Source organism: Nicotiana tomentosiformis, chromosome 11 (genome assembly GCF_000390325.3).
Source record: "Nicotiana tomentosiformis chromosome 11, ASM39032v3, whole genome shotgun sequence".
NCBI classification, from domain to species: domain Eukaryota; kingdom Viridiplantae; phylum Streptophyta; class Magnoliopsida; order Solanales; family Solanaceae; genus Nicotiana; species Nicotiana tomentosiformis.
The window spans coordinates 71,286,824-71,310,690 of NC_090822.1; the positions used below are offsets into that span (position 1 = coordinate 71,286,824).

At 34.8% G+C, this 23,867-nt stretch overlaps 2 protein-coding genes across 2 annotated transcripts; both read left to right on the top strand.

Annotated features, from left to right (window-relative positions):
* The first annotated feature begins 6,156 nt into the window (after positions 1 to 6,156).
* Positions 6,157 to 9,363, top strand: LOC104117263 (uncharacterized). The gene is made up of 2 exons (XM_009628292.4): positions 6,157 to 6,723; positions 9,045 to 9,363. The coding sequence occupies exons 1-2, from the start codon at positions 6,172 to 6,174 to the stop codon at positions 9,162 to 9,164; spliced, it is 672 nt and encodes a 223-aa protein (XP_009626587.2). The 5' UTR covers positions 6,157 to 6,171; the 3' UTR covers positions 9,165 to 9,363.
* A 12,982-nt stretch (positions 9,364 to 22,345) lies between these two features.
* Positions 22,346 to 23,867, top strand: LOC104090341 ((S)-8-oxocitronellyl enol synthase ISY1-like). Its single transcript, XM_009595406.4, has 2 exons — positions 22,346 to 22,504; positions 22,568 to 23,867. Exons 1-2 carry the CDS (start codon positions 22,466 to 22,468, stop codon positions 23,699 to 23,701), a joined length of 1,173 nt encoding a protein of 390 aa, XP_009593701.1. The 5' UTR covers positions 22,346 to 22,465; the 3' UTR covers positions 23,702 to 23,867.

A 23,867-nucleotide genomic window follows, 5' to 3' on the forward strand; every position in this document is an offset into this window, starting at 1 on the left:
TTTGTCCTCGATCACTTCTTCGATCGTTCCGGGCGGAATTGCATCTTGAACCATTATTCCTTCGATCTGTGGTATATGATTGATATCGGTCTCTGTTCGACCTTGGCTCTTTGTCGATGTCCCTCTAGTTTGTAACTTCCGATTTGTTTGGATGTACTGAACCAGAAGGGGCTCCTAATTGGTCGTCCTCGACCTTGATCTTCGATTGATAACGATTGTGTACATCTGCCCAAGTTACAACTGGATACTCCATCAAATTTTGTTTCAACTGACGTGATGCTATCGAACTCCGCTTGTTCAACCCTTGGGTGAAAGCTTAAACGGCCCAATCATCTGTGACCGGTGGCAACTCCATGCGTTCCATTTGAAATCGGGACACAAACTCCCTCAGCATTTCATTATCCTTCTGTCTTACCTTGAAAGGGTCCGATTTCCTCGTTGCGACCTTTATGGCCCCAGCGTGTGCCTTTACGAAAGAATCTGCTAACATGGCAAATGAGTCGATGGAATTTAGTGGCAGGTTGTGATACCAAATCATTACTCCCTTCGAAAGGGTCTCTCCAAATTTTTTCAGCAGCACAGATTCGATTTCATCATCTTCTAAATCGTTACCCTTGGTGGTACATGTATATGAAGTAACATGCTCATTGGGATCGGTGGTCCCATTATATTTGGGTATGTCTAGCATACGAAACTTATTTGGAATAGGTTTCGGAGCCGCACTTGGAGGAAACGGCTTTTGTACAAACTTCTTCGAATCCATCCTTTTCAAGATTGGCGGTGCCCCCGGTATCTGATCAACTCGAGAGTTGTATGTCTCCATTTTTTTATCGTTGGCTTCGATTTTCTTCTCCCCTGATTCAATTCTTTTGGTGAGCTCCTCGAGCATTTTTATTACCGCAGGATCAGTCCCCGATTCGTTACCATTTGACCTTTCCGGTACTGGCTCGATACGGCGAATAATTTACGGCTCGACCCTATTCAGAGCTCTATGTTGATTTTGTAAATGAGCAATAGCGGCTTGCTGAGTCTGAAATATCTCGAATATCACTTGGAGACGGACTCCTTCATCTCCTCTGCCCTGTGTTCCTTGGCCACTAGACCGGCCTTCCCCGCGTACACTCCCATCGAGATTTGCGCCTAGGTCCGCGTTTAGAGCAACGTACGAACTGACATCGACTGGGTTGGCAACTGGTACTCCCCTGAGATTAGCTTGTGGCACCTCAACTTCTGGAGCATCACATTTTCGTTTTCACCGTGGAATCCGAGACCATTGTCACCGTGTGGATGCGTTTTGTGAGTTTGACATGTTTTAACCTAAAAGCAAAGATACTTTACAAGAACAAGCGTAAAATAGTGTGTTTTACCAGAATCAGTACTGAACAATCACTATTATCCTTAGCCCCAAAGTGGGCACCAAACTGTTTACCCTAAAAATTGAGTAACAATTAAACTTATATTGTGGTTTTAAGGATATGTGATTTAAACAAGTACCAATTGATAAACAACGAATTAAATAGATAAATTTGACAATAAAATAAATCAAACCGGTCTGCAAACAACACCTCGACCTCAATTTGAGATAGTCTCGAGGTTAGTTAATAAGAATAGTAGAGGATGGAACAAACAACGATGAATAGTAAGTAAAACAAAGAAGGCAGTGTATGTGTATATTCTTATCAATGAATAATTATTCTCTTGTTACAAGTGAATGGGATCCCTCTAAGGCTGGCAAGTGGGCCGGTCCAGGCCCGGAACCGATCCGGGACCGCCGGCCAAACGAGCTAAACGGGCCAGGACCGTTTGGCCCGGTTTTAGCAGGCCTGGTCCGGTCTCGTGGGCCGGTCCTATGATTTGGGCCCGTCAGGCCCAGGAGCGTTTAACCCGCCAGGGCCCGGGACCTTAGCGGGCCAAACGGTCCCAACGGCTATTTTTTTAAAATAAAAAAATACCCGTTGGGCTGTCAAAAATAGTCGTTGGCTATTTATAAAATAGCCATTTAACCCCCCAACTTTATTTTAATCCCAAACTTTTTATAATTATACTTTTTTCCTATTTTTAACTATAAATACCCCATCATTATTTTATTTTTCTTACAAAATAATCAATCTATAACAATCTCTCTCTAATTTACTTCTATAATTGCTACTATTGCTTACTTTATTGTTATAATTTGTGAAACAATTGTGAAGTTGGTGAATTGAATACTTCAACGATAATCAATTTCCAACAAATTGTTCGTCAATTTGGTAAACTCGTTCCAACTCTTAAGTTTTAATATTACAATTTTTTTTGTTTTATTTACTTTGCTTGATTAATTAAGATGGCCTATTCCTTAAAAAATATGTTTAGTAAAAATAAGGGAAAATCGAAGAGTGGTGAATCTAGTGGCCAATCTGTTCCTCCTCCACTTCCCCCGGCTCCCCGACCCAAACCTGTTACCCGTCCTACACCTCCTATTCTTGATAACGATAATAATTTATTACAATTTACCGAGAGTCAATTTTGCCATAATATTGCACCCGGTGAATAATTAAACCATGAATATATGAATGCTCTTTATGGTAATCTAACTATTGATGAAAATGATGATGAAGAAATAGATTTTGATGAAACGCAACAGGATGACGATACACCCACTAGTCATGCTCCTGAAGTTAACCCAACTAATAATAATCCAGATGATCCCCCGTCTGACCCTCATGTTAGTGCCCCTACTTTTTCTAGACAACCTTCTAAACGGGCAGAAATATCTCTTGTTTGGCAATTTTTAACTCAACTAAGAGAAAAAAAATAGGGCTAAGTGTAAAACTTGTAGCAAAGAGTTAGTTTTTCAATATGTTGGAAGTCGGGGGAGGGGGGGGGAGGGGGAGGGGACAGAAAGTTTGACTAGACACATATTGCTACACCCTCAAGATAAAGCTAGATATTTTCGTATGAAAGCTTTGGCTGAGGGTACAAGTGCACCTAGTCAGGATGACCTTAGTACCGGATCAAATCAGTTTCAACCGGGAATTAACACTGTTACCGGTGGTATTTTATATTATGATCCAAAAAAAGATCGGGAAGAATTGGCAAAAATGATTACTGTTATGTGCTTACCCTATAGTTTTTGTTCTAACCCCCACCTTTTGCATTATATTAGAAAAGTTTATAATCCTACTTATAAAGGTTTTTCTCGCACAACCGTAAAGAGTGATATTTATAAATATAAACATGAATATGAACAATATTTGCGCTATTTATTTACTCGTATAAATTATCGTCTTGCTATTACAACTGATATTGGTAGAAGTGGTAATGACTGTGATTACCTTACTGTTACCAGTCATTGGATTGATGAGCATTGAATAATGCAAAAGCTCATTATTGCTTATAGAATAATTAATTCACGTCACACAGGGCAGTTTATTTCTAGCACGATTGCGGATATTTGTAGATATTTTTGCATTAGTGATAAAATAATATTATTTTCAATGGATAATGCTGCTAGTAACACAAATGTTGTAGCCTTGCTTACCACTACACTAAGTCCTGTATTTAGTAACATTTTTCATGTTAGATGTATTTGTCATATTTACCATTTATTTGTCAGGGAGAGCTTGGAAAAATCAGTACTTTTCAGAGATTGGATCCGTTCGGAAAGAAGAAATTTTGGACTTGCTGAATCACAACCAGAGGTAGACGAAACTTACGAAGAAATGCTAGCTGAACTTGTGGAGGATGATGCTTCGCCTGGAAGCGGTGATGACCAAAGTTCATTTCCGCCACCACCAACGGAAATTCCTCCGGACCTTGAAGGATTTATGAAATTCGTAAGAGATACCATGTAAATTAATATGTAACTTGTATTTTGGCACATCTTGATTAGTTTCTTTTTCTTCTCAATGGTGGTATTAGCACCTTGTTGTTCTCATTCCATAGGGGGGAGGAAGACTAAGAAAGATATTGCCATGATTTTTAATGCTATAATAAAAATATAACGTATTGATTTGAATATCTCTTTACAATATTTTTGTCTTTTTATATATCTTAAGCTATACATATAGTATAATATAGTATAGTATAGTGTGTATATATACATAGTATACTAGATATACTAGATATATATATAGTATAGTATAGTAGATATACATATATATATAGTATATCTTAAGATGTATACTATCGAATATGGCTTATATATTATGTATATATAGTATAGTATAGTATATATATACTATATATACAACTTAAGATATATAAGCTATATTCGATATACATATATATATATATATATAAGCTTATATATATATATATATATATATATATATATAAGCTTAAGTATATACTATACTATATATTCGATATATTCAATATATATACATATCTTAAGATGTATATATAGTAAATCGAATATAACTTATATATCTTAAGATGTATATATAGTAAATCGAATTATATTATATATATAAGCTTATATATATCGAATATAGCTTATATATCTTAAGATGTATATATATCTTAAGATCTACTATACTATACTATACTATATATATATATATATCTAGTATATCTAGTATACTATGTATATATAGTATATCTTAAGATGTATATATAGTATATTTTAAGATGTATACTATCGAATATGGCTTATATACTATGTATATATATATATATTTTAAGATGTATATATAGTATATAAATCGAATATAGCTTATATATCTTTATTACCATTTTTTTCCTCTAACTTCTATTAAAAAAAATAAAAAAATAGAAAGTATCTGTTGGGCCCGTTTAGGCCCGGGACCGGTCCACTTAACCTGGGACAGTTAGTTCGTGGTCCCGGTCCCGAGCCGGTTCCAGCAATAAGCCCGCGAAGCCCGGTACCGTTTAGGACCGGACCGCATAGGACCGGCCCACTTAGGACCGGGCCCGCGGAGCTCACTTAGGAACGGACCCGGCCCACTTGCCACCCTTAGATCCCTCTTTATATAATAGAGGAATCCTAAATAAGGTACAACTCTAATAACGGAAGTAGATCCAATGATTGGCACTAATAACCGCTTTGATTTGTTTTGTTTCGGGATTTCCACCGTGATCTTCGACCGGTTACTGATATCTCGCCATTCCGTTATTACGCCTTACTCGAAGTCAGTCATGCTTGATCTCGATTGTTGCTGGCCTTGATATCAATGAACACTTCGATCTCCAGGCTTGATGTTCTATATTCGAGCTCGAGCCCGATCTATTATGAGGTTACCCTCGAGGCAACTCCCCTGCCAACGAAATCGCCCGATTTTGACCGCATACAGTTATACTAAAAAGATGAGTAAAATCCATTCAAAAAGAGTAGTGATCTTTATACAAATAATTGGCTAGATTTACTATTTACTTTCCTAGCCAGTACACATAAATTATAAATTATACACGATTATATGCATATAATAAATAAATTATATATATAATTCTTAATTTAAGAAATTGGCTATTTAGGTTATTTATTCGGAAAATAGTAATATGTTAAAAGCTTTATCCAACAATATACAATTATATGATAAAAGTGAATGATAACATCTTAATGATATAAGACTTTATTATAAATCTTAATCATTAAGATTTATTCAAACTCATTAAGTGATTGTGAAATAAAAAAAATAGATGCACTTAACGATTAAGATATATATGATTAATATTCATATCTAAAAAATAAACGGATGTAATGATTGATATCTGAATGATTAAGATTCATCCATTCGTTAATTGCAAACAAATGAGGCCAAAGACTCCTGGACCAAGCCTGATTCAATTAATGCATGGGCTGATGGGCCTACGTTTGTTCTCCGAAGTCCAAGGTTAGACCCCAACTGACTCGTGGGCTGAAGACAATGTGTTAGTTGTCCAGTGGAATTATCCATTCATGATTGAAAAATAGATGAACCAACGATGTATATTTTCTAATAATTTCAAAATAGAGGTAAGGGGGGTAGCCTAACAGATGCGATGTTATGTAAATTTTTCCCATCCGCTTAAACTTTAATCGGATGATTTACTCGAATTTGTAGCTGAAAGATAAAAGGTACGATAGGTTAGATGACTTTTGAATGAAGTATCTTGAAATCTATGTATATACTAAAAATTGGGAAAAGTAAAAAGTTGGACTCGCATGCCTTTGATTTATGATACCCCCAAATGAATCAGCCCAATCCAACCCCTTTCCAGTTTCCAGTTGCACGTCAAGACTCGAGACTAAAACAAGGCCAAAACTCAACAGTGGATAAGGGTAATTTGGTCAATAAAGCAGGAGGTCCAAAGGCGAAAAAAGGAAAACCTTTTCCACTCTCTTATCCACTTGGTCAAAAAATAATCCCATTTTCAATTTTCAAGAGCACAAAAACAGATACATGCAAAATCCAAAAGCAAAAGTTTCACAAAGAAATGGCGGTGTCTTTGGGGGTCTTCTCCACTTTCTCGGCTGTTGAAACGGCGTCGTTCATTAAGTCTTCGTCTTCGTCTTCTTCTTCTTTTAGGCTTGTTGGTAATTTACCTAGTGTGCGAATAGCGACATTCGCCGCCTCTTCAAAGCCAGCTACTACGGAGCCAAAGAAGCGGGAACCAAGAGGCATAATGAAGCCACGTCGAGTTTCGCCGGAAATGCAGACTTTCCTCGGCGGGCTTCCAGAGATTCCTCGTACTCAAGCACTCAAGTTCATTTGGGCCCACATCAAACAGCACAACCTTCAGGTATACTTTTCCATATGTTTAATATCTTCTCCAATAAGATTAGGTACCACTAATATTCCTCTCTCTATACATGGCTTTATCAATTAGAAAGCAAATGATGGTGTAGACGTACCAGCTAGTTGGGATAAAAGTTTAGTTGTTGTTGCTACAGTTATGTTAGGTTTTAATTTTATTAGTGTTTGTTGTTATTCATTTGTCTGGTTAAATTAGTAGATACAGACAGTGTTATCAAAGGCGAAAAGCGCAAAAGAGCTCTAAGGGTTGTTGGAGATTTAGGCGTGAAGCGCAAATAAAGCGTGGATTTTAACGAAGAAAAGCGCAAATGGAGAAAAACTACAGATCTGTATGTGTAGTCCAAGACTAATATCTACAAGCATGAATACCAGATATATAGACAAAGAAATTGAAGAAAAATTACGATAAAAGTGAAATATCAATTGTTTGGTGTCGCCTCTTCAGGATTATGTTCATTTGCAAGGAAAAGTATACTTTAGAGCCTTGATGACAACACTGAAGTTCCCGCTAAGCGGGGCGAAGTATTCAACATGTTTTGAGCCTCGCTTTAGGGATTAAGCGCGCCTTTGATATACTGGATACAGGTAAAGGCCTCTCTAGTTTGAGATTCTACAACAACCCATCTGATTTATTGGGTTCGGAATTTATTGTTTGTACTTATTTAGAGGATATTTTAGCACAAATAAAAGATCCGAGCTAAAACTACTGGGTTCAGATAAGCTACAGACATCCTCCGATCCTCTGAATATAGGAATAAGTGCTGAGATTTAGAGAACGTTTAAAACTTGAGAATCATTAATTTGCGTTAAAAGATAAGTAATTATTTATCAGTATTGGTATGATAGATTGATTTATCCGTATAGAGGGAAAATGTCCAAATAGAGTGAAATTGATGTAGAAGATTAATATTGTTGACTCCAACTATTTTGGATCGAGCTTAGTTGATTGGATGATTGATCATTTATTTGTATATAATCTTTTTGTTATTGTTGCATTAATGGGAGTTTTTGGCTTGATTTTGGGACATATGTGTTGTAAATTGTTTGAAACCGGTGGTTACAGTAGCACGAAGGGGATTTTTAATTATGCTTCCTGACACTTGGAAAAGATGAGAAGCTTCTTAGTTGATTATGGGTATTCATAAGAAAATGTTTTGATTAAGGGTTTATGAGGTGTATTAATTTGTTAGTTCTGGGTTGTGTTGTAGTAAGATTTGTGTTTCTTATTTGTTTTGGTTTGGAGTTTATGAGGTGTATTAATTTGTTGGTTCTGTGTTGTGTTGTAGTAAGATTTGTGTTATTGTATTTCTGAAATAACTTCATATATAGTACTTCTGCTCAGGTTTATATGTTAAACGCCCACTCACATGATTTCTTTAACCTCTTTGAGTTTGTGTTGGTCCGTATTAAATGAGCGTGTTCCAAAGTTATTAACTGGTTGGTTAATATTCATCTAGTCACTCTTGTGTCGAATCATAATAGCTCATATTTTTTTTGCCTTAGTGCGTTTGGTATCACCTGCAATTCTGTCCGTCAATTCAGTAACATGTTGAGGATATATTGTAGACTTTTTACTGTTTTTGACTTTCAAGTATGAATTGGTAGTTCTTTTCTTGCTGGCCTAAATAGCTATTTTTGCTTGAGACAAGACAATAGTTATGATGTCATCCCCTTTTTCTTGTGATCAATTGTCGATTTGCTTGTGGTTGTAGTTTCTAACTCTTGTATGAAAGATGTTTATTTGTTTGATATTTATATACTTGCCATATATCTACTATTGATGAACTTCCCGTGAACTATGATGTTTCATGGAAGTCTTCTTCATATGTATTCTTTTTCATTAAAAAAGAATGTATTCTTTTTCATTTTTATGTTTGAATATTTATGCTGGGGATATGCTTTCAGTTTCTAATATATACCACATGTACTCGATACAAAGCACATTGCTGATTTAGTTCTTTCCGTCGTGTCTGATTGTAATCCATGTGTCTGGTTAAATATCATCTAAAGTATTCTACGAAGGTTTGGAGCTTTGTTCCAACTATAGATGTCAAAAGGTACTCAAGTATTTGGTCATATCCCCTTCCATGTACTCAAGTGGATGGCTTTAGTAATTTGACCTTTTCTCCCTCTTTGTTGATAAGAAAACTATCTGATTGAGTATGAAGAAATTAGTTTTTTCTGTTATGAGGTTTGATGTCTGTGTTGCCTCCTTATTCAAAATATAGCTATGTATATTTTTTATATTTCTTATGCATTCTGGTAATATATAACTTACCCTATCCATATTGTGGGTCATCTTTGTAGGATCCTGAGGACAAGAAGGTCATAATCTGTGATGAGAAGTTGAAGAATATTTTTGGAGGAAGAGATCGCGTCGGGTTCCTTGAGATCGCGGGATTGGTTAGTCCTCACTTTCTTAAGTGACACAAGTTAAGGGAAGTTATGGAAGGAAACTCCTTTTTCTTTGTAAAATTAGGCTCTAGATTGGATGATATAGCATCTTTTAGGACTCAAAATTGCTGGTGATCAATTTAGCTCAGATTGGTTTCTTCAAAGGCACCTCAACTTGTGAAGATCACTCTTTTGTTAAAGTTGATTGGTAGTTTTGGTTTTCAGAACTTTATATAGCTTTGCAATTCAAAATTACTGATGACTGAAGTGTTGGATTGTTAACAATCTTGCGCTTTATGCTGCTAGTGATTTACGGGGGCATTTTCGGACCTTCTGATGCTGTTAAATGCATTGAAAATGTGAAGTATTTTCTTTACGACATGCAGATGGCGCTCAAATTTTGAAATGGAGTGGTGAAATCGTCGATGCATTGACTTGAGATGCAGGAAGGGTAAAAGGGTTTAAGTGCCTATGCCCAAATGTTCCTTTTTCCCCTCTTTTTTTGAGTATTCTTCTGTTAGTGATGAATTTGATGATAGTGAATCTACTGTCATTTTAAGTTCTATATAAAAAAATATTATACAATCATCGAATATGGAGAATTACTCTTTTTTTTTTTTTGAATTCCAAGAAATTCCTCTATGTTTTGCAGGAAAAGAAATTAAAATATTTATCCGCAGATCATTCATCAAAGGGAGCTGTTTTATTTGTTGGGACATAAGTTATACTCCTTTCTTATTATTTTTATGTTTGAATATTTACACACCTTCTAATCGTGTCTCTCTTTCAAATAGTTTTTCTAAGACCTGCAAGGTCCTGCGTAATACAACTATTTGTTTCTGAAATTATCAGAAATAAATATATATTTCATAAGTTAAAATAGTGAGTGGCATTTTATGACAAAACATGTAGTTATGATATACACTATTTAGTGAAGAAAGAGATATTTTATCAGTTGTAATATTGCAAACAATGGAAGTGTTTGCGCGAGATAAATAGTTATAACTTTAATCTTCATCCCAATGTAGTTATGAACGTATGAACTCTTTAAATAGTTAGGACTCCTAACGAAAGCATATATTTCTAAGTTTTTCTCTATTCTTTTTATTTTGTTAAAATTAATTTAATAGAATTTGTAGCTACCACTTTAACATTGCTAGAATATTAGGCATTTTTAATTGATTAAAATATTTATTTTCCTTGTATGCAGTGGTAATCAAGAAATTTGAATTCCAAGTTTTCAAATTTAAACACATCATCTATTGTTAGACAAGTTTTAAAATTTTAATTTTTCTTTTGTTTCTGTCCCTTCGAGGACATCGATTAAACTTATAAGAACCAATTTAATTACATTCATACTAATTATTAGATAACTATAATCTTTTTATAAATATAAGAAATATATCACATCATAAACATGAATATTGTTAATTCTCACTTTATACATGTGACAAAGAGTTTGAGGTGCCATGTAAATTCGTTATTTTTGTATGTAATTGGTCTAACCATATAGAGGGAGATAAATTAAAGAGAAAAAATTTGAGAAAAAAAGAGTACAGGAATGCCACGTTAAATTTTCTAGATCTAGTATGAGATGAGGTTGTATAACTCTTATCGTCTATCCACATAATAGTTTTTAAAATATTAAATATTTAAAAAATTAATATGAAAGGTATTATAGTTATTTTTTTGGTCAAACAATATATATATATATTAGATTTCTTGGTCATAATATTGAAAAGGGTCAAAGATATCCATCAAGATATTATATTAGGGGTAACTTTTTTTCATAAAATAATGCCTCTAATGAATTGGAATACTAAAAGCTTTTCAGGAACTTTTAATAACAAGGAAACCACTTTTGAGGTTATAACTCAGCCTATTCAAAGATTTTTAAACGAGATTATTTCCAAAAATATCTCTTCTAGAGTCCAGCAAATTGATTTTTTGAAAAATAAAATTTGTTCTCTTACTATTGAACAGGATTTAAAAAATCCTAAATTACTTGATAAATCAATTTTGGAAAATTAAAAAATTATTTTTCTTTACAAATATGTGGTGATCATCCGAACCAATTTTGGAATAGGAAAAAATATATTGTGAGTCTTCCTTATGAAGAAGACTTCTCTAAGGGTAATATCCCTACAAAGGCTAGGCCCTGTCAAATGAATTCTAATTATTTAGAATTGTGTAAAAAGAAAATAGATTCCTTACAACAAAAGGGTTTAATAAGACCCTCAAAGTCCAAATGGTCTTGTACTGCTTTTTATATTAATAAACATGCTGAACAGGAACGAGGTGTTCCAAGATTAGTTATCAATTATAAACCCCTTAATAAGGCTTTAAAATAGATTATGTATCCTATTCCCAATAAAAAGGATTTATTAGATAGATTACATGATGCTATTATATTTTTTAAATTTGATTTAAAATCTGGTTATTGGCAGATCCAAATATCTGATAATGATAAATATAAAACTGCTTTTAATGTCCCTATGGGTCAATATAAGTGGAATGTTATGCCCTTTGGTTTAAAAAATGCCCCTTCTGAATTTCAAAAAATTATGAATGATATTTTCATACCTTATACAAATTTTATAATTGTTTATAATTCTCAAAAAATATTGAATTACATTTCAAGCATCTTGATCTGTTTAGAAAAATTATTATTCAGAATGGTTTAGTTATATCTAAACCCAAAATGGCTCTTTTTCAAATTAATATTAGATTTCTTGGTCATAATATTGAAAAGGGTAGGATTATTCCTATTAATAGAAGTATTGAATTTGCTTCTAAATTCCCTGATATAATTACTGATAAAACTCAACTTCAAAGATTTCTAGGAAGTTTAAATTATATCTCCCATTTTGTATGTGATATTGCTAAAGATACTGCTATTCTTTATGATAGACTAAAGAAGAAATCAAAACCTTGGACTGATAGTCATACAGAGTCAGTTAAAAGAATTAAACAGAAGGTTAATAATCTTCCATGTTTAACTCTTGTCAACCCAAGTTGGGCAAAGGTAGTTGAAACTGATACCTCGGATATTGGATTTGGGGGAATATTAAAACAATACTCTCCAATAGATAAAAAGGGAGTACCTTGTCCAATTCTATTCGGAAAAATGGAATAATTCCCAAAAGAATTATGCTACTGTAGCTAAAGAAATCCTTGCTATAGTAAAATGTGTTATGAAATTCCAGACTAATTTATATAATCAAAAATTCTTAATAAGAACTGATTGCCAAGCAGCTAAATTTATCTTTAATAAAGATTTTAAACATGACGTATCAAAACAGATGTTTGCAAGGTGGCAAGAACTATTAGCTCCATTTGATTTTGAAATAAGTTATAAAAAAGGATCTGATAATAGTCTTCCTGATTTTCTCACTAGAGAATATTTAAACTGATAAGTTTTTTATTAATTATGCAGATAATGAGGCCACAGTTTAAATCTTCACGAGGAAGAGGAAGAGGAAGAGGAAGAGGAAGAGGAAGAGAAACACCTTCCTATGAAAGAGGAAGGGTGATAGCCCAAATGGGAAATCAGCAATTAATAAATGCTGATATTGCAAGTTCTTCAGGGATAAATACAAATCATCCCATGTATAAAGAATTCATGGATTTTATGAAATCCAAGCAAGGTAATACTAGCAATTCTTCATACTCCTCAGCATTAACAGAGGATAGTCATGAAACAATTGAGGTTTATAACCAGAATAAAAAGAAAGAGTTAATAACTCTACTTGAATATTCTGATCTAAAATGGAAAGAAAATCCTTGGCAACTTATGACAAGGTATTTTGATACAACTTCATATGCTACACTTTCATACAAGTATAGAATGCATTATGCACTTGCTTTGACTTCAGTAGGGTCAGTAGAAGTTCAACACTTTTACCCGGCTAATACCAAAAGAGTTTATAACTTCTCAAAAATTATAGTGAAAATAATTATAGCTCCAGAAGAATGGGGAATTAGCACTTTTAAAAAAGGGATTATATCCATCCAGAACAAAAAGTGCCAATGAAATTTAATTATTGGGATTATGTGAAAGGTTTTAATAAAGTCTTTTTATATGAAAATGCTAATAAAAAGCATTCATGGTTTATCAAACTTTGTTCAAATATATATGGACAACAAATTTCAAATTGGTTTTATAATTGGTGGATTTTATATGGTCCATCTCTGAAAATTCTACCGGAACAATTCAAGAGTTTATATACTCAATGGGTGAAAATATCTCCCAAAATAATTAGTTTTCAAAAAGAAGATATCTTCTTCCCAGGAATTGCTACAATATATTTCTTTATAGAATTCTCTATCCCCTGGATAATGAAATGAGATGTAGAAGTTAATAATACAACAGACGGATTCCCTTGCCTAAATAGAGTTTTTTATACAAAATTCTGGACCAAACTGCTCCAAAAAGACCCTCAAGGCAAATTATATGGCCAATATATTTTGGATAATATTCAGCAAACATTGGATGGATACAACACCCAAAAGGAAGATAATACAAGAATTTTAGAAGATTTAAGTCCTTTCAAACAATTAGCCAGACAACTACAAATGAAGAAAGAAACAATGACAAAATCAGAAATGCTGGCTTCTTATATGCAAGAAGTAAAGAAGAATTTAATGAAAAATCTGGAAATAGAAATCCCGGATGACATTTCAGTAGCATCAACTGGTAATACCATGAAAACTGAAGAAGTTATAGCAGGAGAATCTCAAGAAGAAGAAGAAACAAAAGTAAATCTTTAAGATGTAGAAAATTTTCTACAACAACTTCAAAAACATGCGGAAGAATCTTCCACCTGCAAAAACAATAAAGGAAAAGACAAAGCACGAAGAAGACTGAAGACCCCACAAGTAAATTATTGGGGTAATAAAATAGAAAACTTTTATAAAGTTATGGGACCCGATACTTTAATAAAGCAGATGAGACCAATGAATCAACTTTTTGAAAAGTTGATTACTTTTTCTTTTTTCTTTGTCGGCCATATGTCAGACCTTTTTTTCTTTTTCTTTGTCGGCTATTTTTCGGCCTTTTTAACTTTTTAGTTTTGTTTTTAGTTTAAGACTTTATTATATAAAGAGTCATTAGGTTATAAAAGGAGGCAGGTTCCGAGCCAAACTTTCTGCCCTCTCTCTAGATATAACCCTCCTTCTCTCTAAAATTCCTTTGTAATTTACTCTCTGTAAAGTTTATATTTTGGTATTAAAAATTATAAAAGGTCACTTGGCCACAACTCGGCGGTCTCAGGTACACTATTCTGTTCTTCCCTTAGTTAATAAAACTATAGGTATATATTTAGCCTAAATACTTAAGTGTTAAACCTAGTCATACTAGTCTACTTTGTTGGCATGTTTTTATATTAAGAGTTTACTATATCACCCCGATGGGACTCTAGGTTAAGAACTATATAGTCCAGGCAGTTATTAATTTTGACAGTAAACCCTGATTATGGAAACATAACCGGTGGTCCTCAGTTGATATATATATAAGCTAACGTACTTAACTATCTATTACAATAGTAATATGTGGAGAAATATCAACATCCACAAAAAGAGAGTAGCTTATCCCTACATTAGGAATATTACAACCCCTTGTATTTTTTTAAAAATAGTTCCTAGGATGTCTGCCCATATTATTTCATTGACAAACACCGGAGGAACTACCAAAAAGTTTGTTCTTGTTTCTGTCATCTTCCCTGCTTCCTTTGCCAGCTTGTACACCACCCTATTGGCCTCTCTGTAGCTGTGATTTACTTGAGGATGCCCCAACGCTGTTAGGAGTGACCTGTATTTATATATATATATATATATATATAAATCAGATTGTTTTTATTGATACAGTGTATTATCTCAGTTGAGTCTATGTTAACTTCCAAAGGCATGAGATTGTTTGAGACTGCCATTCTTAGTCCCTGCATAAGAGCTGTCAGTTCAGAGTGGATAGTGTTGGTGTAATTTATTTCCCCCATGAATCCCATTCCCCATTGTTGTTCCTTATTACTCATCTTAATTCTCCTATAAACCCCTTTTGGAGAGTTGTACCGTCTGTGTCGAGCTTATAGGATCCTCTCCTAGGAGGATGCCACTTAATTTGTATAACAATGTTAGGTATGGCAGTGCATCCGCCTATCATATGAATGAATTCAACAGCTCTAGCTATGACATTCTTGCAGGAAACTGGCTCTCTTTTTCCATTGAAACAATTGCTATCCGTAGTGAGCCAAATCTCCCATAGACATAATGGGATCAACTCTCCCCATTTGAGCAGATTCTTGAACTTTTGGTTGTGGGTTATGTTAGTGGTACAACCCCAATGATTATGTTTGTTCAAAAAGGTGGTGATGCTATGGTTATTATTGCTCATTTGGGATAGATTATCCCAAAATAGTTTAGCATTATCACAATTGGCTATGACATGTTCAATGGATTTCTCCTCTTTGTTACAGAAGAAACAACTGGGTTCAGATTGACCCCTGTAGTGAAGGAGTTTGCTAGTAGGAAGGTATTATAGTTATAATACATAATTTAAATATGAAAAAAAATTTAAAGGTAAAATCCTACTTTCTACATAGTTACGTTCAAATACAAAAAGATTTAATAACCAGAATTTCAGGTAATTTTAAAAATTTTAATATTAAAAAATAATTAAATCATAATTTTATCTAGTGTGAAGTCTTTTTCTTAACGGGTAAAAGGCGAAAGACATTTCACTAAGGGGTTTCGTACTTTTAATATAGTATAGATATATGATTTCAAAGTAGGAAAAAAGAACTTCACACGCTAGTATATTTTAGGCACGCTTCAAAATATCATGGTTATGTATATGTCTGCGTAACATAGTTATGGTCCATAAATTCAAGGGCAAAGCTTGCATTCACATGACTTAACTAAATCATTTAAAAAATATAATACGTTATCTTTAATTATGCAAACGTACACGTGGCATAATTTTTGACATATAATAAGACAAGGACGTAAGCATGACTTGTTCAAAATAATCCTCCATAATTTCAACAATCAAGTGATAATAGGCAGATATAGGCAAAACATAAAACTAATAAACATAGAGACATCCAAAATTAGTATAAGTCTTTAAGTTAATTAAGCGACCGTGCTAGATTTATGAAATTGGGGGAGTACCTTACACCTTTTTGTTGGTCAACAAAAATTTCTTAACCTACCTTATGTGTTCGCGGACCATAAAAAGGAGTTAAATATTTTCTTGATCAGGGATCTAAATAAAATGTGATTTGAATATAAAAAATATTCAATTCCAAATGGCGACTCCTTCGAAACAATAAAATAATCTCTACTAAAATAACGTTACTTTAATTGAAAAAACTAGAAGGTGTAACAATGTAATTCTTAAATTTCACCGAGGAATCTTCAGTCTCCTCTACATTCTAAGTTCCAATTTACGGATTTATCCCATCTGAACATTTTATATTTAAAAATAATTTAAGCTTTGTTATGAAAATAATTATATTGTGGATGTTTATTTATTACTCCGCTATAGATAATCTTTCTGAAGAAGATTATCCATTTCGTACTCTGTTGAAGTTTATCTACAAGCAGCTGATGCAGGCAGGTTGCAAGCAGCTCAATGAAATGATTTGCAGCAGCTTCTTATTAAACAGGCAGGTTGCAAGCAGCTCATGCAGACAACTTACAAGCAGCTAAAGAAAATCCTTGCAGTTGCTTCCTGAAAAGCCTCGCAACTGCTTCCTTTCTTCTATAAATAGAGGAGTTTTCAGTTCATTATATACATAAGTTTGAAGTTTGAATAATATATCAATTTCTCTCTATACTTGTCTTTACTTTACAGTTTTTATCTTATAACACGTTATCAGCACGGGATTCTGCCATCTCGAGAAAATACTTTGAAAGTATCAGAGGTACGAACTTTCTTTTTCTAAATAATATCAAATCTTTCTAAACTTGAGTTTGTAACCCTGGATATATCAGGCAAAAGCTACATGTCTTGGGTGCTTGATGTCGAAATTCATCTTGATGCGATGGGTCTGGCAGACACCAAATCAGGCATCAAACCAAAACCGTGCCAAAGCAATGATATTCCTACGCCATCACCTTGAAGAGGGCCTGAAAATGGAATATCTTACTATTAAAGATCCAGTCATACTGTGGAATAATTTGAAAGATAGATATGACCACCTGAAGATGGTCGTTCTTCCACAGGCACGTTATGATTGGACTCATCTAAGGCTACAAGATTTTAAATCTGTTGGTGAGTATAATTCTGCTATGTTCAGAATTATTTTCCAATTGAAACTATGTGGTGATAATATTACTGATCATGATATGTTGGAGAAAACTTTCACCACTTTTTATGCCTCGAATATGCACCTGCAGCAGTAATATCAAGAGATGAGATTTAAAAAGTATTCTGAACTTATCTCACATCTTCTTGTAGCCGAGCAACATAATGGGCTATTAATGAAAAACCATGAAAGCCGTCCTACTGGTTCTTGTCCATTCCCTGAAGTGAATGAGACGAACTTCCACCAAGCTAAGCGTGGAAGAGGACGTGGCCCCAGTCGTGGTCATGGCCGTGGTCGGGGAGGAAACTCTAATCGTGGTAATAACAATGCACCAAAGAACCCTCCTCACCACCAGCAGTGGAAAAGGAAGGAACAAAAGCATGAAGCGATGCAAGAAGCAAAGCCAGAAAATGCATGCTATAGATGTGGAGGAAAAGGGCACTGGTCACGTACATGTCGTACGCCAAAGCACCTGGTTGAGCTGTATCAAGCCTCCCTGAAGAAGACAGAGAAAAATGCTGAAGCAAATTTTATTTCTGAAGATAATTTAGACTTCATGCATTTGGATGTAGCTGATTATTTTGCACTTCCAAAAGGAGAAACAAGTCATGTGATCGGTAGTGAATCTGTAGAAATGTAAATATTTTAATTTTTGTTGTTTGTAGTAGATAGTATGGTTATGTAATTGTTGTACATAAATAAAAGTTATGCTTTGATAATAATGTTTACTATCATATTTATTTTGTTTATGTCATTTTGAAGAATATGGATAATCCTCAAATTATATTTGGATCAAAGACCAATCATGAAGATATTTGTGTAATTGATAGTGGAACAACTCATGCCATATTCAAAGATCAGAAATACTTTTCTTATTTGCATAAGGAAAAAGCAAATATTTCTATAATTTCTGGTAATATAAGTTTGATTAAAGGCTCCGGAAGAGCTATTGTATTTCTGTCTAAGGGAACAAAACTTCTTATAGACAATGCATTATTCTCCTCCAAGTCCCGAAGAAACTTGTTGAATTTTATAGATATCCGCCGAAATGGGTATCATGTTAAGACAATAGATGAAATGAACGTGGAATATCTTTGTATTACAAAGAATATTTCTGGCCAGAAATGCATTGTAGAAAAGTTACCAACTTTATCTTCTGGCTTATACTATTCAAAGATTAGTACAGTTGAAGCACACTCTATCATAAACCAGAAGTTTATTGATTCAAATATTTTTGTGCTTTGGCATGACCGTTTGGGCCATCCTGGATCAATAATGATGAGACGAATTACTGAAAATTCGAGTGGGCATCCATTAAAGAACCTAAAGATTCTTACAAATGATGAATTTTCTTGTGATGCTTGTTATCAAGGCAAAATGATCACTAGACCATCACCAATGAAGGTTGGCATTGAGTCCCCTACCTTTTTAGAACATATACATGGGGATATATGTGGACCTATTCACCCACCAAGTGGGCTGTTTAGATATTTTATGGTCCTAATAGATGCATCTTCAAGATGGTCTCATGTTTGCCTACTATCATCTCGCAACCTGGCGTTTGCAAAGTTATTAGCCCAAATAATTCGATTAAGGGCACAATTCCCAGATTATCCTATAAAGGCTATTCGCCTTGATAATGCTGGAGAATTCTTATCTCAAGCTTTTGATAATTACTGTCTATCAGTTGGAATAAAAGTTGAACATCCTGTAGCTTATGTTCATACTCAAAATGGCCTTGCAGAGTCATTTATTAAACGGCTGAAATTGATAGCAAGACCACTACTTATGAAAATAAAATTGCCCACTACTGTTTGGGGCCATGCTATCTTGCACGCAACATCACTTATCCATCTCAGACCGACACATTATAATAAATATTCTCCGTCACAATTAGTTTTTGGTCATGAACTAAATATTGCCCCTCTACGAATTTTTGGATGTGCTGTATATGTGCCAGTAGCACCACCACAGCGCAGTAAAATGGGCCCTCAAAGAAGGTTAGGAATATATATTGGGTTTGGATCATCCTCTATTATTCGCTATCTTGAACCATTGACGGGAGATTTATTTACTGCTTGATTTGCAGATTGTCGATTTGATGAAACAAATTTTCCACAATTAGGGGGCGAGAAAAAGGAAATCAAAAGAGAAATTGTGTGGAAAATTTCATCATTATCTCATTTTGATCCACGTACCCCTATATGTAATCAGGAGGTCCAGAAGATCATCCATTTACAAAATATAGCAAATCAAATGCCAGACGCGTTTACTGATTTGAAAAGGATAACTAAGTCACATATCCCTGCAGAGAATGTGCCTATACGAATTGATGTCCCAGCAGGACCATCTACTAGCATAAGAACTAGTGAACCTAAAGCACGCCTGAAGCGTGGTAGGCCTTTGGGTTCTAAGGATCGAAATCCTAGAAAAAGAAAATCGACAAATGATCAAAATGATATTATGAAGGAATCTCCTGAAGATACCCAAGATCTGATTAGTTCTGAGATTCCTGAAGAAATCAATGAACCCGAGACTCAAGTGAGTGAGGAACTTTTAATAAGTTCTATTGGTGATGGGATTAATTTAAATCGATCTGAAATAGAGGTGGATAATATTTTTGCATATAATGTTGCACTTAACATTATGCAAGATAGTGAGGATTATGAACCCAGATCTATCGAAGAATGTCAACAAAGATCTGATTGACCAAAATGGCAAGGGGCAATTCAATCAGAATTGAACGCACTTGCTAAAAGAGAGGTCTTTGGACCAGTAGTCCAAACACCTGCTGGTGTAAAACCAATTGGTTATAAATGGGTTTTTGTGCGAAAAAGGAATGACCAAAATGAAGTTGAAAGATACAAGGCTCGCCTTGTCGCACAAGGATTCTCACAACGACATGGAGTCGATTATGAAGAAACATATTCACCAGTTATAGATGCCATAACATTTCGATATCTCATCAGTTTAGCCTTACGTGAAAGACTTGAAATATATATGATGGATGTGGTTACAGCTTATCTGTACGGGTCACTTGATAATGAGATTTACATAAAATTTTTCGAAGGATTTAAAATGCCTAAAGCATATTCAAAATCTCAGGAAATGTATTCAATCAGATTACAAAGATCTTTGTATGGTTTAAAGCAATCTGGGCGCATGTGGTATAATCGCCTTAGTGAATATTTACTGAAAGAAGGTTACATAAATGATATTATTTGTCCATGTATTTTTATAAAGAAAATGGCATCAGAATTTGTTATACTTGCTGTTTATGTTGATGACATAAATCTTGTTGGAACTCCAGAAGAGCTCCAAAAGGCAATTGAATATCTTAAGAAAGAATTTGAGATGAAAGATCTTGGAAAAACAAAACTTTGTCTTGGATTGCAAATTGAACATTTAGCAAACGAGATCTTTATGCATCAATCTGCCTATATAGAAAGGGTCTTAAAACGCTTTTACATGGACAAAGCGCACCCATTGAGTACACCAATGGTTGTTCGATCACTTGAAGTGAATAAGGACCCGTTCCGACCTCCAGAAAAGGATGAGGAACTCCTTGGTCCTTAAACACCCTATCTCAGTGCAATTGGTGCACTTATGTATCTTGCTAATGCTACAAGGCCTGACATAGCATTTTCTGTTAATTTACTAGCAAGATATAACTCTTCTCTTACTCGGAGACATTGGAATGAGATTAAGCATATTTTGCGATATTTAAAGGGAACTCTTGATATGAGTTTGTTTTATGCTAACAAAGGTAGTGCAGATCTTGTTGGTTATGTAGATGCAGGTTATTTATCTGATCCCCATAAAGCTCGATCTCAAACCGGATACGTGTTTACATATGGAGGTACTGTCATATCATGGCGCTCCACAAAGCAGTCAATTGTTGCTACTTCTTCAAATCATGCTGAGATAATAGCTATTCATGAAGCAAGTAGGGAATGCGTATGGTTGAGATCAGTGATTCATTTTATTCAAGAAAAATGTGGGTTTGAGTGTGATAAAAGATCCACAATTTTATACGAAGACAATGTTGCATGCATAGCCCAATTGAAGGGAGGATTTATAAAAAGGAGATAGAACGAAGCACATTTCACCAAAATTATTCTACACACACGATCTTCAGAAAAATGATGACATTGATGTGCAGCAAATCCGTTCAAGTGACAATCCGACAGATTTATTCACTAAATCTTTGCCAACTTCAACTTTTGAGAAGATGGTATACAAGATTGAAATGTGGAGACTCAAATATTTGAAACAAGGTTTTCATCAGGGGGAGTAAAATACGTGATGTACTCTTTTTTTCTTACTAAGATTTTTTCCCACAGGGTTTTCCTTATAAGGTTTTTAATGAGACAGCTAGAAATGCGTATTACTAAATATGTGTACTCTTTTTCCTTCACTAGGATTTTTCCCACTTGATTTTTCCTAGTAAGGTTTTAACGAGGCACAATACCTTTTAATGAACATCCAATGGGGAGTGTTATGAAAATAATTATATTGTGGATGTTCATTTATTACTCCGCTATAGATAATCTTCCTGAAAAAGATTATCCATTTAGTACTCTGTTGAAATTTATCTACAAGCAGCCGATGCAGGTAGGTTGCAAGCAGCTCAATGAAATGATTTGTAGCAGCTTCTTATTAAACAGGTAGGTTACAAGCAGCTCATGTAGACAACTTACAAGCAGCTAAAGAAAAGCCTTGCAGCTGCTTCCTGAAAAGCCTCGCAGCTGTTTCCTTTCTTCTATAAATAGAAGAGTTTTCAGTTCATTATATACATACGTTTGAAATTTGAATAATATATCAGTTTCTATCTGTACTTGTCTTTACTTTACAATTTTTATTTTATAATAAATTTTAATTTATTATAGCCACATAAAAGAAGATAAATTTGTCTAAGGAGGATAGCCGCCAGAGTTGACACTTGACAGGTCTCATATACCAATCTCCAAAGTCTCCTCCAACTATCATTGTAATTGAGCTTTCCTTTGCTGGAAATTTGGAAACCAAAAGATGAGCTGGTGGTGGTCTGGAGCTATAGGCGCTGCAAAGGTAACTTCTCCCTCTACTTCTTTATTCAACAATCTAATAATATAGTAATTCTTAATCCTCCAGAAAAAAGTCGAACAAGATGATGCCCCAGTACAGAAGCATCAAAGCGTTGCACTAATCATCGGAGTCACCGGCATTGTCGGCAACAGCCTCGCCGAGATCCTCCCTCTTTCCGACACCCCCGGTGGTCCTTGGAAGGTCTACGGCGTCGCTCGCCGTCCTAGACCGTCGTGGAACGCCGACCACCCGATCGAGTACATCCAATGCGACATCTCAAACCCTGAAGATACGCAATCCAAACTCACTCTACTCGGCGACGTCACCCACGTTTTCTACGTGACTTGGGCCAGTCGATCCACAGAGATCCAAAACTGTGAAACCAACGGGAAAATGTTTAAAAATTTGCTCAATGCTATTATCCCCAATTACCCCAATTTGTCTCACATCTGTTTGCAAACGGGTCGAAAACACTATCACGGCCCGTTTGAATTGTTCGGAAAAGTAGCACATGATACCCCACATCACGAGGGTTTGCCCCGTTTACCCGTACCCAATTTCTACTACACTCTTGAGGATATTCTATTTGAGGAGGTGAAAAAGAAAGAAAAATTAACATGGTCAGTTCATAGGCCCGGGTTGATATTTGGGTTTTCACCCTATAGTTTAATGAATATTATTGCAACTCTGTGTGTTTATGCAGCTATATGTAAACATGAGGGGTTGAAATTGAAATTTCCAGGCGTTAAATCAGCTTGGGACGGGTACTCGGACTGTTCAGATGCGGATTTAATTGCCGAGCATCAGATATGGGCGTCAGTGGATCCTAATGCGAAGAATGAGGCATTCGATGTAAGCAATGGGGATGTGTTTAAGTGGAAGCATTTGTGGGGGATTTTAGCTGAGGAATTTGAAGTGGAAGCTGAAGAATTTGATGAAAAGAGCAAGAGATGGACATTGGAGGAGATGATGAAGGATAAAGGAGAAATTTGGGATGAGATTGTGAAGGAGAATGGATTGGTGCCTAATAAATTGGAGCAAGTTGGAGGTTGGTGGTTTGTTGATATTGTTCTTAGTGGAGAGTGTCCTTTGGATGCTATGAACAAGAGTAAAGAACATGGCTTTTTGGGTTTTAGGAACTCCAAAAATTCCTTCGTTTCATGGATTGATAAGGTGAAAGCCTACAAAATTGTTCCTTAATTTGTTTGATTGGTGAAGTTTTCTTTACGACTCATATAAGTTAAAGTTGTGGGATATATAAGTTAGACTCACGAAAGATAAGTGGAAATGTGGATGGAAAGTGTATTTTGAGCTTGTCTACTCTCCATTATGTTGTTGATAAACATAAAAGAAAATTACTGCAAAA

Bases quoted from the DNA above. Each gene is read 5' to 3' on its own strand.
- LOC104090341 (XM_009595406.4), top strand. From the start codon at position 22,466: ATGAGCTGGTGGTGGTCTGGAGCTATAGGCGCTGCAAAG. The intron at 22,505-22,567 runs GTAACTTCTCCC...TTAATCCTCCAG, and splicing joins GAGCTATAGGCGCTGCAAAG to AAAAAAGTCGAACAAGATGA.
- LOC104117263 (XM_009628292.4), top strand. From the start codon at position 6,172: ATGAATCAGCCCAATCCAACCCCTTTCCAGTTTCCAGTTGCACGTCAA. The intron at 6,724-9,044 runs GTATACTTTTCC...TCATCTTTGTAG, and splicing joins TCAAACAGCACAACCTTCAG to GATCCTGAGGACAAGAAGGT.